The 15,387-nt window shown below is 35.5% G+C and overlaps 2 protein-coding genes across 2 annotated transcripts; both read left to right on the forward strand.

The window, feature by feature from the left end:
• The first annotated feature begins 115 nt into the window (after nt 1-115).
• LOC109110859 (uncharacterized protein C20orf96-like) lies at nt 116-4,962 on the forward strand. Its single transcript, XM_019123838.2, has 10 exons — nt 116-267; nt 431-551; nt 650-777; nt 863-1,021; nt 1,131-1,230; nt 1,710-1,867; nt 2,067-2,168; nt 2,275-2,361; nt 2,431-2,552; nt 4,806-4,962. Exons 1-10 carry the CDS (start codon nt 199-201, stop codon nt 4,864-4,866), a joined length of 1,107 nt encoding a protein of 368 aa, XP_018979383.1. The 5' UTR covers nt 116-198; the 3' UTR covers nt 4,867-4,962.
• A 1,943-nt stretch (nt 4,963-6,905) lies between these two features.
• LOC122134062 (GTP-binding protein REM 1-like) lies at nt 6,906-14,404 on the forward strand. Its single transcript, XM_019112508.2, has 5 exons — nt 6,906-7,352; nt 8,462-8,808; nt 10,958-11,040; nt 12,518-12,725; nt 13,205-14,404. Exons 2-5 carry the CDS (start codon nt 8,481-8,483, stop codon nt 13,480-13,482), a joined length of 897 nt encoding a protein of 298 aa, XP_018968053.2. The 5' UTR covers nt 6,906-7,352; nt 8,462-8,480; the 3' UTR covers nt 13,483-14,404.
• Nucleotides 14,405-15,387: the final 983 nt, after the last annotated feature.

Raw genomic sequence — 15,387 nt, forward strand, 5'->3', positions numbered from 1 at the left:
AATAGTGACAATCTTTCCTGCTAGGCTACATAATGAAAACACAGCAGGAATTGATTTAAAGAAAACAGCGCAAATTTGCGCATGCTTAGTATGTCCACTAGATGGCAGCAGAAGCACGTTACACTCACGCGTGTATCTCCGGTTGCTATGACAAACTTGTGAAACGCTGGAATAGTTTAAGAACTCTCGGTAAATTTGATGTCGACCGGTCTGAAGGGAAAAAACAATATTATGTCAGCCCAAGATATGCTTAACTTCCATTCCATGGTATGACTGACTGCTTATAGTTATGTATTTCTAATGTTAATATAATGGCATTTTGTGACAGATAATGAAAATAGTTGCAGTACACACCCCATTTATTCTTCCATGTATGAGTATTGCTTTCTGTAAAGTTAGACAGCTGCAGTTAGACTAACTTTTTTTTAAGGATTACAGCAAATGGAAGCGAAGTACACGGTCTAAACCTCTGCTCTGGGCAACTTCTCATCATAAAGCCGTCATATCATCTAACAAAGGAGAAACCAGACCATCTCCGACTGGAAAATCAGGTATAAACATGGTTACGTTAGGATCAAAATAATGCTACTACAGTAGTGAGACATGTCTGTCTTTACGTATTATTTTGTAATCTCTGCTTTATGAACAGGAACATCTCAATCTCATGTCCACAATGATTTCACAACACTCCCCAAACTCCTTACAAGAAGGACAACTGAAACAGTGGAACAGGACCAGATCACCACAAAGACGAAATACAGTATCAAAGAACTGATTGTGTGTACAATGAAGTAGGAAAGTAGAATTTAATAGTTCACTTGTGATTAGTATACACCATGTTGACAGCTGCAATATGTTGTAGTTACTCATCAAATCCAGGAAAGAAGCAATAAAAGACCTGGAGGAGCTCTGTGAACAGCTTCAAGAGAGGAACCTGCAAATGGCCAGAAGCATTACGGATACAGACAGAAGCTCATTTGCCAGAGCCAACAATCTGCTTATCCAGACAGAGCAAAAGATGGTGAGCTACGTTTTTACACAAAGAGCACTGAACTCAAACTTTTTTTTTTTGAATAGTGCAAGTGTTGAATATGCTTACAGTTAAATTTGATCTCTGATGTTCTTTCTAGAGATCAGCAGTCGCTTTGAAACAGTGGAATGACAATCTTATTAAAAGTGCCAGAGCAGAGCTGAGAGATATAAAGGAGACATTACAGACACATCGGAGTGGTTAGTTTATATTTCATCAGTTATGCTTTAACTTTTTTTCATCATTTAAAATACAAAACCAAAACTACAAAAACAAATAAAAAAAAAGCTTAAAAAAGAAAATTCAAAACATTTTATTGGAAACTATTATTTTTAAATCAAAAAAAATATTTTAAAATAAATAGAACAGCATTTATATTAAGAATGATCTTCGGAAGTGTAAACTTTTTTTGATCATTGGAATGCATCCTTTCTGAATAAAAGTATTTAATTATTGTTCTTTTTTTTATTTTACTGATCCGAATCTTTTGAACAGTAGAGAATACATCCATTACTCGTCTGTTCCAGCCCCTGTGCACACAGAGAGGTCCACGTGTTTGGGTATCCACATACTTTTGGCCATATAGTGTTGCTTCTGCGATGGTTGTTAATGGTAAAGCAAAATCAAACAACCCCAAACTGCATAACAAATTTCAGCTGACTTCATCTGATAAATGTAGGTTTGCAGAAGCAGTTGGATCTACTGAAAGTGAAGGTGGTAGATGCTCAGAAAGAGCTTCGCAGCCTGAAGACATACAAAGATATGGAGTTCCCAGTAAAGGCCTTGCAGATTGCAGATATGGAAAGAAAGCTGGACAGACTGAAAGACATGCAGCAGGTAAAATATAAGCAGGACTCACTGCAGGATGACAAAAAGCTGACATTTTGGCCAACTGATGGGTTAAGAGTAGATATTAATCAAAATTATATAAAGGAAAAGCCTTTATTTATTAAAAAACACATGTGGTTCTAGCTCCCATAAGAACTCTTCAGTGTTTAATTAAGTTGTAACATATTTCTCCTTTTATAATTGTCAGAAAGAACAAGAAGATTTGAACCTGTTGTTTAAGAAAGAAATGGTCAATTTGGAAAGACGCCAACACCAAAGAGAACAGAAAGTGCTGTCTGCTGTAGCTGAGGTAAATAAGCTCTTCTGTGTCAATTTTTAGATTTATTTCATTTTAAATGGAGGTTATTTGTGACTTTATGAGCTTCATAAAAATATGCTTGTGGTTTGGTTTTCAGAAACATGCTTCCCACATCCCTCCCGTTGTCAAACTGACAGCCTCACAGAATGACACAATGAGAGAAGAGATTCATCAGCAGAGAAATGTAATTAAAGTATGTCAATTTGGAAATGTATTTACATTGTATATTTACCGTATTTTTAAAAAAATTTTAGTGGTAATGGAGATGGAGAGGAAGAATGAAGAGCTAAGGAAGAGTATTCAGGAACTGCAACTGTCAAGAACAAAAAACATCAGGAGAGAGTTCTTTCCAGATGTTTTCATAAAATCGGACAAGTAAGTGGATGAGGACATTGAGTTATTGAGGCAAACAGCTTCTTTATCACAAACAGCTCTTATGTCCTCAATTAATACAAGGAAATTGCCAAGCTCTTCAGCTGAAGCATTCCCAAGTTATACAATAATTTCAGTTGCAGAGAAACATTCTCACAAAATTGGCCACTTGAAAGGAAGTTCAACAAACCCCTCGAAATGTCTAACAGTGTTAGTATGACCCGACCCCTCCCATAAACAGAAATAGAACAGCAACACTTAGAGAACTTCACTTTCAAGAACCTTCTCAAACATACTGCCAGCACACAGCCCGTGATAGTTTAACATCCACTATGAGTAAGAAGCTCATATCATGCATTGAGAAACAATTTAAAGTTCACCCCAAAATTAAAAATCTGGCATCATTTAGTCATCTAGACTTTTTTTCCTATGCAGAATGCAAAAGAAGGAATTCTGAAAAATGTTGCAACTGTTTTTGTCCATATAATGAAAGACAATGGTGTCCAAAACCAAATATGAAGAAATTTGAATCATAAGCCAACTATGGTTGCAAGTTTTGTCAATTTGGTGTTTCCCGAAACTATAGTTCAAACTGACATTCGTGAACAACACCACAAACTTGAGTAGTTGGAAATACAGCTTTTGGCCTGTGGTTAGAAGCATTGTTTCTTCTTAGTATGACATGTGGACGTATACATGCACATGAGCAAAATAAGCAATCTAATGTGCAGTGCATTTTATATCTTTAATGCAATTTGAATATATAAGTTTCAACCTCTTGTTTGGCATCTCAACAATCAACAGCATTTTTTAAGAGTGCGCATGTATGGGAACCGCATGAGAAAGAGTATGATGCGAGAGGGAACCCATAATGAAGCAAACATTATAAAAAAAGCAAGATGACATGGTACAAAAAATAGTAGTCATCGGGTGCCTTGTGCGTGAGAGCATCATTTGGTAAATCTGGAATTGATGAATTAGCAGAAGTTATTACTCCACCACCTGCCCGTGACGTCATTAACGACAGTCCTACATTGTTGAACCAACATGATTCAAACAGTGGATGTGCGACGTGTTACTACAGTTTCGGGAAACACTCGTGACTAGATGTTTTTTTCTCCAACGATGCACATTACTATGCTAGTTAATCAGCAAGTTACATCATTGTACAGGAAACACACCCCAGGTTTGTAGTGACATTAGGGTGAGTAAAAGATGACTGAATTAAAGTTTTTGGGTGAACGATAATGCAGACTTGTATGATGAGTAACACGTTCACCCAGTGAGCTTTTTTGGAGATTGGAGTGGGGCGCTGCAAATCAGATAATCTAGAGGAAAAAGTACCCTATCGGCTTTCTTTTTTTAATAAAAAAAAAAAGTATTGGGCTGTTGGAGATGGTGTTAGATTACACAGTTTTGGAAAAGACTCCAAAGGTCATCTTAAAGATAAATGAAGAACAAGAGAATGCTGTGCATTCATGGAATCCCTGGCGCCCATTAAAGGTTAATGAAGGTTTCACATTTCCCAACAGTCTGTTCCAAAACAGCATGTCATTTTCCTCTCCATGACAATCGGTCATATCTCCAGAACAATCTGACACTTTATTCCATGGTCCTGCGAGTGCAAGCACAACCTCTTGCCATCCATGGGAGCTGTTTTATCACAGATAAGATTTGTTCGTATGAACTTTCGGTCCTTAAGTATTTTGGCCTAGGGGACAAAGGACATGGAAAACAAGCATAAACATTCTCTGTGTTCACATACTGTATCCTGTCACACTGAGCACCAAATTAAAAAGGTTTTCATTAAATGGAGATAATGATAAACAGATCTGGGATTTCCTGCTCCGCTTGTGACAGAGACATGGCTTTAGTATCTGCAGATGTACTGAGCCCCAACAAAGAAACTTCTCATGTTTCCTGTCTTAAACAAACTGTCTCAGGCTGTGGTGACCATGCTTAAGGGCAAATATCCCATAAGCAGTTCTCCTGATTTACATGATCTTTGCACTCAAAAATGAAGATTCTGTCATCATTTGTCATTAAAGACTTGTATGAATTTCTTCTGTGGAACACTAAAGAAGTATGTTTTGTCCGTACAATGAAAGTCACTGTGGTGTAATGTAGTTTTGGACCCAACTGACTTTCATTGTATGGGCAAAAACAGATAAAACATTTTTCTGATTATCATCTTTTGCAGCAACATGAGGGTGACAGTAATCCTCTGTTCCCTGTTACTGTTTGTCTATATTTTAGGTGTACTCCAGATATGGATGTCCATCTCAATATACCCCAAGTGGATTTACTCCCCGTGTAGCCTTGTGCTGAAGGCATTACCTTTTTGAGTCTTCCCTTGAGCTGCCATATATTACAGATGAAAATCAATGAAGCCACTTCATTAAATCATTTTACTCAGTCAAACAGTTTTATGGATCGTTTTTTATTTATTTGTCTTTGCATTCAGTTTGTTTTATGGGCTTTATCCTCTTTATTTCTTTTTCTAAAAACACAATTTATTGCACTCTTGTGCAAGTACCATGATTTACTGATGTGCCTTTAGACATGCAACTGAATACTGCTTGTATTTTAGTGTTGCACAAACTAAGATGCAGATGTTAAATGACCATTTTTATTTACAGAATACCTCTTTAAAAGTCAGACTTTTTATATACCTATAATAGTCTAATCTTAGGTATACTAACATTTAGAATTTATTTTATTTTATGCAAGAAGTCTCTTGTACCCACCAAGACCGTTTATTTGATCTAAAATACAGTAATAACATTCTTATTGTGCAATATTACAATTTAAAAGAACTGTTTTCAATTTGAATTTATTTTAAAATGAAATTTATTCCTGAATTTTCAGCATCATTACTCTTTAAGTCTTCAGTGTCACATGATCCTTCAGAAATCATTCCAATATGAAAATTTGGTGCTCAAGAAACATTTCTTATTATTTCCAAGGTTGAAAATAGCTGTGCTGCTTAATGTTTTTGTGGAATCCATGATGTTTTTTATCAGCATTCTTAGATGAATAGAAAGTTCAAAAGAACACCATTAATTTGAAATAGAAATATTTGTAACACTATAAATGATCAATTTAGTGCATCCTTGCTGTGTGTGTGTGTGTGTGTGTGTGCACGCGCGTGTTTTTGTGACATATCAGGACACAACTTTGTATAATGACATGGGTATGACACAGGTATTACAAGGAGAGGGTGACTTATGAGGACATAACCCATGTCCCCTTTTTTCAAAACGCTTATAAACCATACAGAATGAGTTTTTTTGAGAAAGTAAAAATGGTGTAGGGTTGGTGTAGAGCGATAGAATATACGGTTTGTACAGTATAAAAACCATTACGCCTATGGGATGTCCCCACTTTTCACAAAAACAAATGTGTGTGTGTGTGTGTGTGTGTGTGTATATCCCATGGATTATAAAAAAAGTACTATATATATATATATATAGACATATACATACACACACATATACATACACACATGGTATATACAGTCAGGGGCGTCGGACTGGGAGTAAAACCAGTACTGATTACCAGGGCCCCAAAGGAAGAGAGGGCCCTTGAAAAGTCTGGAATATATTTTATTTTACCTGGATATTTTCAAGGGGGGTGGGGGCATGGGGGCCCATCAGGACTGCCTATGCATAGGGCCCTGCATCTCGTGCAACGCCCCTGTATACAGTAGATTATAAAATTATTCACAGTATACTGTTTTCAAAGCAGAAGAGCATAATGTTGAAGTCAGCAAGCAAATGTTATTGCAGTTGATGTCAGTCCTCAATAAGTGTTTCATTTTATGACTGTATATGACTGCACTTATCTGGCAAATGGAGCGTTTCTAATCCAACTACTGTTTTAAACCTTTAAACAGTAGTTTTGTGACATTAATGTAATTGTCCAAAGTGTGGGAACAAGGCTTGCTCTGTAAACATTTATGGATTTCAGCACCCTAGTGGACGGGCGACTGGTTTGATTACTTCTTGTTTAATTTGGAAAAGATTCAGCTGAGCCTCAGAGAATTAAAAATTCCTGGTAAAAAAACAATAACAACTGCGAGATCTAAGCAGGGGATAAACCTTTTTTCCTCTATTTCACAGGATTCAGAGTTCTTTTTTTCCCATGTGTATCCAGTGCTGGAATGCTTTCCAATAAATAAAACCTATTTTAGAAACAAAAATACTAAATAGATGCTATAAAATTGCAACATTCATTATCCGATTGCATAAGCATCAAGAAAAGAAACAGCTGTGGATGTTTGTCTGTAAAGAAAAATAAATGCAATGTGTGTGGTTTCACTTTGCATGACTTAACAGGGATGACATCATTAAATCAAGATGCGTTTTACATCAAAGCAATAGGACTAACGAGAACCTTCTGATAACATATGATATCTCAGCTCAGCTTTAGGCAGGAAATGACAGAACATCGACGTCATGGAGATGGGGTAGGACGGTGCTAAAAAGACATAACATTTCGTGGCCCTGGATGATGTTGAAAGACGCTCAGCGAGGACCCACGAGACTTACAGCTGAGGGCCCATTTGTTGAGTTGTGTTTATGGATCATGTGAGTAATATAAACAGAAGGCACGTTTCTCCGCGCGCTCTGAGCTCGAGCTGAGTTGGCAACAGGACCCCACCTGTGTTTAATCACAAAGACACGATACAAGCAACTTCACACCGATCCAGCTCTGAAGGCTGACGCTCAAAGTCTACAAGTGGAAGCATGAACTGAAAAGTCGAGCTTCGGACTCCTAAAACTTGCTTGCGGGGAGATAAAGGTGAGTGAAAGGTCATAGATGTGAACTCGCCGATGTTTTTCCGAGCGAGATCAGGCTGTGACAGACAGCGCCAGAGATTGAGAGAAATACTTCATTACGTTCTTAAATTTTTAAAAGCGTTGTGGAACTCTCGGGGCTGTTGCCATGACTGCAGCGGTGTAGCGTTTCCCCGCAGCCGGTACATCAAACTCCACTGCGAGCAAACTGATTGATTCGCTACCAGTTGCTTTAAACTTCACTCTGCGTCTCAATGAACCTGTATGCTTTTTTGTGTTTATTAATATACGCACTTGTGAGTACGCTTTACTTTCCAAAGATGTTTTTGTTGGAATATGTCTGATTTGACTGCTGTTGTGTTTATTAATATATGCTAAAATGCATAAATATGCAGAGGACACCGGGTTAGTTGTCACGAGGATCTTAGCAACTATATAATGCTTATAGAGTCAGAAGTCCAAACAGACAAATGCTTGTTTTTAGCTCATTGTTTACCTAATTAGAATAATGAAACTAAACTTAAAACCTTAAATTTTGTTCTTAAAATGGGCAAGTTGTCACATTTTAAATGTCTTACATGCATACAGTTGAGTTAGATTTTTTATTTTTTTATTTTACAAATATTTTTCAATAATATATAAAATGTTATGGCTATTATTAAACTGTAATAACTATTTTACCTAGTTTTTAAAGTAAATTTTAAATTATATTTTAAGTTATGAATATTTGGTGTATTTTTTAAGTCAGTGTATAGGCATACTAAAGTTGACTTTAGAAAATAAATCAAATGTTTACTGGAATTAAAAATGTCACAACTAGCCCCGATCTCTTAAAAGTTTGCTCACACTTGATTTTATTTCAATGTCCAATGCTTAAAATTATTGAAGACACACATGAAGTGTGCATAAGTAGTTTACAAAATTTGTAACGAAATTAACATTTTATTCTATTTTATTTTATTTATTTTAAATGGAAGAGATTGTTTAATAAAGGAGAAAAGGTCAAGTTATTCTTTAAAACGTTTTTTTTTTTTTTTTTTACTGGTGGTGTATGATTTATATGCAGTGAATCTGTTTGTTTTCCTATCATAATAAAGTCACTTTTTTGTTCAGGCATACCTATGTTTATAAGATGACACTCAACACTCAGAAAGAGGGAAAGGAACCACTGAGGAGAAGAGCGAGCACTCCCATCCCCTCCTCTCGTCAAGCGGGCAAGGGAGAAAGAGGTCCCTCTGCTGACCCGTATCACCCTCCACTCGCCCAGTCAGCCTCCTACCACCCTGGAGACAAGAGCATCCACTCACGGGCCAACTGGTCTTCAGACTCCGAGTCGGACAGCTCTGGATCTGAGTGTCTTTATCGCGTGGTTTTGTTGGGGGATCACGGCGTGGGGAAGTCAAGCCTTGCCAACATTTTTGCTGGAATACAAGAGAAGGATGCCCACAAACACATTGGAGGTATAAAATCCAAAGTATATTATGGCTTTTGTGAATATTTGTTCATGTCTACATATCAGTTCAGTTTTGTTGATTCATTCTGTTCGGTTCAATCAGCTCAGTGTTATTGTGTAACAGTAAATATAGCATTGACACACTACTGTAAAAGTGCATGGTATTGCAGGGCCTAAAATAACCTTGACTAATCTACTAGGTCTGCCTGATTGATTGCACTCTCAAATTGTCACGCGTCAAGATTGATCCTGAAACATTAATTGTACGGTGATATTGATTAATACATCAGTCAGAGCAAACAGTACATACAGTATATTGATTTGTGTTCCAGCTGTTATCTAGAGCATTGTTGACTATTTTATTCCTTTAAGCACAAATTTTAAACTTTACGGCGGTTTAAACATTATATTTTTATACCATGAATGTAGAATCATTTCACTTTATTTTGCTGGAATATGTTTATTATTTAGAACCGGATAGCACATGACTGTGGTCTGTCCCATTTGTCCAGTCCTGTCCATCCTTTACTGCCCCAAGGGTGTGAGACAATCCATTTTGACTGACACACAACTGGTCCATCAAAGACCTATGTATAAACCTAACAGTTTAAACTGGCTTTAATATTCAGCACACAAATTTATGTGTCTCCCTAATGCATTGAACTATGCAAAAATGCCTTTATCAAAGCAGTCAATGAGCATCTGTGAGTGGCAATCTGTTGACCTACATGTTGTTTTTGTCTAACGGCATATGACCTTATGTCTCGTGGCTGTGTTGCCTTTGACCTGAGCAGAACATCATCCTGTAAATAATCATGTCATTGACAGGCTGATATGTGTACAGTATATTGATTCTTGTATCAGTGGAGACATATTAGTTGGCTACACTTCTGCATGACCCTAAATAAAAGCAGATTATCAGGTTCATTATCAGGAGTCTTCTTCTTCTCTGTAGGCCATGTCGTGATTATATTTTAGATTTGGTCTTAACATTTAGATATTAGCTGACGTGAAGTTTAAGACATTGACGTTGATTAAGAACACTGTTATTCTTTTATAGTGAATTCACGTTTCATGGCCAAGTTTGTGCTTAAGTGCTATACATCTTGTAGAGGTCTGGAAAAATGACATTGAATAAATTTAAAGTGGAAAAATGAGACAGGGTCAGTATCAACCTAGACTGGAGCAAAGTATGTTTTATCTTCTTGTCAGACTAGCTGTGCGATCAGTTTATCAGACATGGCTCAGTGATTTTTCCACTATTCCACTTCACATGCATTTTTCATGCTTGTGATTATAACAAAGCACTGTTCAAATGTATCACAGATTAAAGGCAGCAAAACCTTGTTTTGTAACAGTTGGAACAATTCATGATAAAGCAGGGAAAATACTTTAAAAACCTAGTTACTTACTTTAATAATATAATTTCCTTATACATTGTGTACACCTTTAATCTATAATTTCCAAGAAGTATTTTCAAATGGATTTCAAGGTTAAAAAAAAGTATGTTTTTACAAAAATCATGACGTTTTTGAAAATCATGAACGTTTCTGGGAAGTCACATCAGGGTTACACTCTGATATTCCCAATTTTATGTTTGTTTATTTATTTTTTTTTTTCTTTCCTGCATGTGGATTTGATCACATCTTTGATTTGTGGACAAAAGTTTTTAAATATATTTATATGCAGTGAAATGCTTTCATAAACTTTTTTTATATATAAAAAACACTTTTAGATAGTAGATTGTGCCAAATTACTTTTTTAAGGATTTAATAAAATGTAAAAAAATAAATAAAATAATTTTTTTAAGGATTTTATTCTTATAATAAGTAGTTTTTTTTATTATAAAATCATGAAATGCCCATTTTTGACTTTATGTCCACCAAAAAAAAAATTTACTTAAAATTCAGAAATTAAAGACATGCTCATCATAGAAGAGATCAAATTCAATTTATGTCATTTTGAGTTTGATGGGGTTTTTTTGTTTGTTTGTTTATGTTTTTTAAAAAAAATAATAGATAGGGGAACAAATGAATTGTTTGTAGTGTATCTTCAGCTGGCAATGCTGTGTTGGATGTCAGATTGATGTTTGATTGATGTTTTGGAAGTTACTTTATGTGTCAATTCAACTGAAAATACTGTTCATGTTTCTATAGAGGATACATATGAGAGAACCCTTATGGTTGATGAGGAGGAGACGACCTTAGTTGTGATGGACACATGGGAAACAGAAAAACAGGTATGCAAACATCATATATTAATATGTCTCCGCATATTGGCCTCATTAATCTACTAGATAAATTACCGAATGTAAATAAAGGAAATCTGAAGTCATGTGTTCTTCAGGGGGTTGCATGTGTCTGCCAGCCGTGAGTCTGTGGTTTGCAGACACAAGTCTCACTTACAGGGCCACAATGCCCTTTGTGCAGTGCTGTGGAAAAAACGTGGCCGCTTGCTGCCAGTCACTAAACTCCATTGAGTGATGCCCTGCAGTGAGCAAGCAACATACAGCTGGCCCCTGCTGCTGACCACACTGCCAAGTACACTGATAGCTCTGGGGCCTAATTACACCGCTATCGATGACTCTCCTCTCTGAGGTCTGTCTGGCACCTAGGCTTTTCTAGTCTCAAGAATTGTTTACAGAGATAAATAATTCTGTACTTCCAGATTACTGGAAAAAAATGTTACAATGCACAGCATTTTCTTGACACACAGTATTCAGTTGTTTGTCGTTCATCTTTCAGTACATGCACAAATGTTTAAAGGGATAGTTTATCCTAAAATGAAAACTCTTTCATTATTTAGTCACCCTCATGTCATTCCAAACCTCTTTGACTGTCTTGAAGAACATCCTGGCCATGTTTCCTAATGAATGAGGACTGGGATTGTGAAACTCCAAAATGACAACATAAAGCAACATAAAAGTATAATAAGAGTGCTCTAGTTAAAATTATAAGCCCATAAAATGAGGACTGTTTGAAAGATTTAGTTTTTATGTTTTTGAAAGAATCTCCTATGCTCATCAAGGCTGCATTTATTTGATTAACAATACAGTAAAAACAGTAATATTGTGAAATATTATTACAATTTAAAATACTAGTTTTATTCAAATAATTGTAATATATTTAAAAATTTAGTTTATTCCTGTGAAAAAAAGCTGGATTTTTAGCATCACAAATCAACCTTTAGTAACCTAAATGTCTTTACTGTCACTTTTGTTATGCTGATTTGGTGCTTAAGAAAGGTATTATTATCATAGGAGGTTCTTATATTATCATTGAAAAAGTTGTGCTGCTTATTTATTCATTTATTTTTTTAAACACATATCACCTTTTTGTAACCTAAATGTCTTTACTGTCACTTTTGTTCAATTAAATGCATCCTTACTGAACAAAAGTATTCATCTATTTCCAAAAAATAAAATAGTACCGACCCCAAACCTTTGAACAGTAGTGTAGCTTCAAAAGACTTAAAATATAGCATATGATTGGTATGGACCGTTTTCATTGTTTTTAAAGTTTGAAAGCCTTTTTTTCATTGTTTTGAAAAATATTTCATAATATAATAAAAACACATTTAATAATAAATTTGTCACTTATTTGTGTTCCATTAAAGAAAGAAAGTTAAGGTTTTTTTGAACCACATGAGGCTGAGTAAACAATGACAGAAATGGTAAAGTACTCCTTTAAGTGTTTAACCATTTTTTGATCCCCTAGGAGGAAGATGAAAAGTGGGTGCAGGATTACTGCATGCAGGTGGGCAATGCTTACATCATTATTTACTCCATCACCGACCGCAGCAGCTTTGAGAGCGCATCAGAGTTACGAATCCAGTTGCGTCGCATCCGGCAGGCTGAAAACATTCCCATCATCCTAGTGGGCAACAAAAGTGACTTAGTGCGCTCTCGAGAAGTGGCAGTGGAAGGTGAGAAGGGTTTTGATTTGTATCATTCACACAGACACATTATAGTGGGATGGTATACACTACCATTAAAAAGTTTGGTTTAGTATAAGGAAGGATATTAATGAAAGAATTAGATTAGCAATTACATAGATCAAAAGTGACAGTAAAGACATTTATAATGTTTTTTATAATTGCATGTGGAAAATGCAGCTTTGCCATCACAGGAATGAATTACATTTTAAAATATTTAAAGAGAAAAGTTCATTTAAATTCTAATAATATTACTGTTTTAATGTATTTTTAATCAAATAAATGCGACCTTGGTGAGCATATGAGACTTCTTTTAAAAATATTTCAAAATCTTACCCCAAACTTTTGAATGGTTGGGTATATCACAGTCTAACTCATGAATGCACAATTGTTTGACATGGTGCAGATGCATAAGCCTTCAAAGCCTTGTGATGGGTTTGGTTTTACACAATCCTGGTCTTCTGTGGCAGAGGGTCGGGCTTGTGCGGTGGTATTCGACTGCAAGTTCATAGAAACCTCCGCCTCCCTCCACCACAATGTTCACGAGCTCTTTGAGGGCATTGTGAGGCAGATCCGACTGCGGCGAGACAGCAAAGAGATCAATGAGCGTCGACGCTCCATCTACAAGCGAAAAGAGAGCATCACCAAGAAAGCCAGACGCTTCCTAGATCGACTTGTGGCCAAGAACAACAAGAAGATGGCCCTGAAAGTGCGCTCCAAGTCCTGTCATGACCTCGCAGTGCTGTGAACCCACAGATCACTCTCAGTCCTTGAACTCTGGGTTCTCTCCTTTGTTTTCTGTTTGGAAGGCAAAAGAGGATTTGTCTTTCTGAAAAGACTTCTTTTGAAAACTGAAAATCAATTCACATTTTTTGTTTGTTTGTGTTGTTTATTTATTCATTTATGTCAGAATCTAGCATTAACAACCTTTTTACTGATTCCCTTGAAGATCTTGAGGTTTTGCTCTTTGTTTCTATGTCCTATAGATCCGATTTTTTTATAGTTATTTGAATTAAACCAAAGGTTTATTACTGTATATCACCAATTAAGTGGACTTTGTTTTTTATGAACATTTTATCAATGTTTGCCTTATCAGACTGAATAGACAATAGTTAGAATTAACAAGCAATATTTATTATTCATTGTTTATATGTTTTCCTTAAATTATAATTTCACCTTATTGTTTTTTCTAATAATGGAAGTATTTTGTATACACTGAAAGACATTTGCTGTATGAGAAAAGAACAGCCCATTGGAAAAGTCAAAGGAGAGATAGCTGAGACCAATGTAATTTTTTTCTTAAGTTTATGCTGTTAAAGCGAGTTTTATAATATAATATTATGGACATGTCAATCATCATTTAAAAAGGGCATGTGAATATCCTTCATAAGCCTGTTACAGTTTATTTGAAAGAGATATTTGGTCAGTAAACATTATAAAGGTGTCAGCTATTTTTGCAGGAATAATAACAAAAATAATGGTTTATAGGCTATTTCTCTCTATGTGTTTTGTCTACTTTTTTGGCACTGGACATAGAAGAGAAAATGTTTTTGTACAACTTAATGTTGTTGGTTTGTAAATATTTATTTCCAAAATTTGTATAATAATAAATGGCTTTGAAATATGTAAATACAATTATGCTAACTTTCCTAACTTTTAGTGTGTTTTTTTTATTAAATCCTAATCTGTGTTTTGAATTTCTGCTTTTTTCAAATACCACCCAGTCTTTCAGGAGAACTTGAGAGTTTGTATATTTCGTTGTCGCAAGTCTACCATTCTTGATTATTTTTAAGGATTTTGATTCTTTAAAAAGTTTTTTGCATATTGTTTTATCTGTATGGTGCACTGCTGTTTATAATGGAAGTAGTTGCTCATGTTCCATTGCCTCACCTTGAACCTGCTGCTATTTTTTGTGAAAGAATTGTTCAGATATCCTGTCCTGAACAACGCCATTATCTTTGTTCTCAGATACAGTTGAGTGGCTCTGAGGGATTTTCTACAACAATATGGAAATAATCAGTGAAATCAAATCACTGAAATGATGTTTAGAAAGCACTACGATGAAATGCCACGGTCAGCTTAGTGCTCCACTCAAAGCTATTAAGCAGATTACTCTCTCAAATGCTTATTTTTAGAGGATGTTCTGTGGATGGATCATACATAAGGTCAAAAATATTCCAAACATAAATTAAGGCAATGCAAATGAAAACAATTACGCCTCATTCATTGCATGCCGTTATTTGTATTTTTTACATCTTAAACTGATTAAAAAAAAAAAAACAGTAGATATAGACAAGTGAATATTTGCAGTCTGTGTTCTGCATTCTCCAAAGTCAGACCTCAAAATGACCAAGAATGCCACTGTAAAGACATAAAGTTTGTGGATAGTGGCTTTCCCAGATGCCGACTAAGCCTCATGGATAATGTTACACTGTCAGTTGAGGGTCACCAAAAAAAAAACAAAAAAAAACTCTTAAGACTACATTTGATTTGTGTCCATCTTCCCAAAGATATTCAAGATATATAACTGTTGTTTAAAAATTACAGTTGTTTTATATTTTGACATAGTTCACCAAAAAATGAAAGTTCTGTCATCATTCAATCATTCATTAATGTTGTTTGAAAACTGTATTACATTTTTGTGGAATGCAAT

Source organism: Cyprinus carpio, chromosome A11, assembly GCF_018340385.1.
Source record: "Cyprinus carpio isolate SPL01 chromosome A11, ASM1834038v1, whole genome shotgun sequence".
Lineage (NCBI taxonomy): Eukaryota > Metazoa > Chordata > Actinopteri > Cypriniformes > Cyprinidae > Cyprinus > Cyprinus carpio.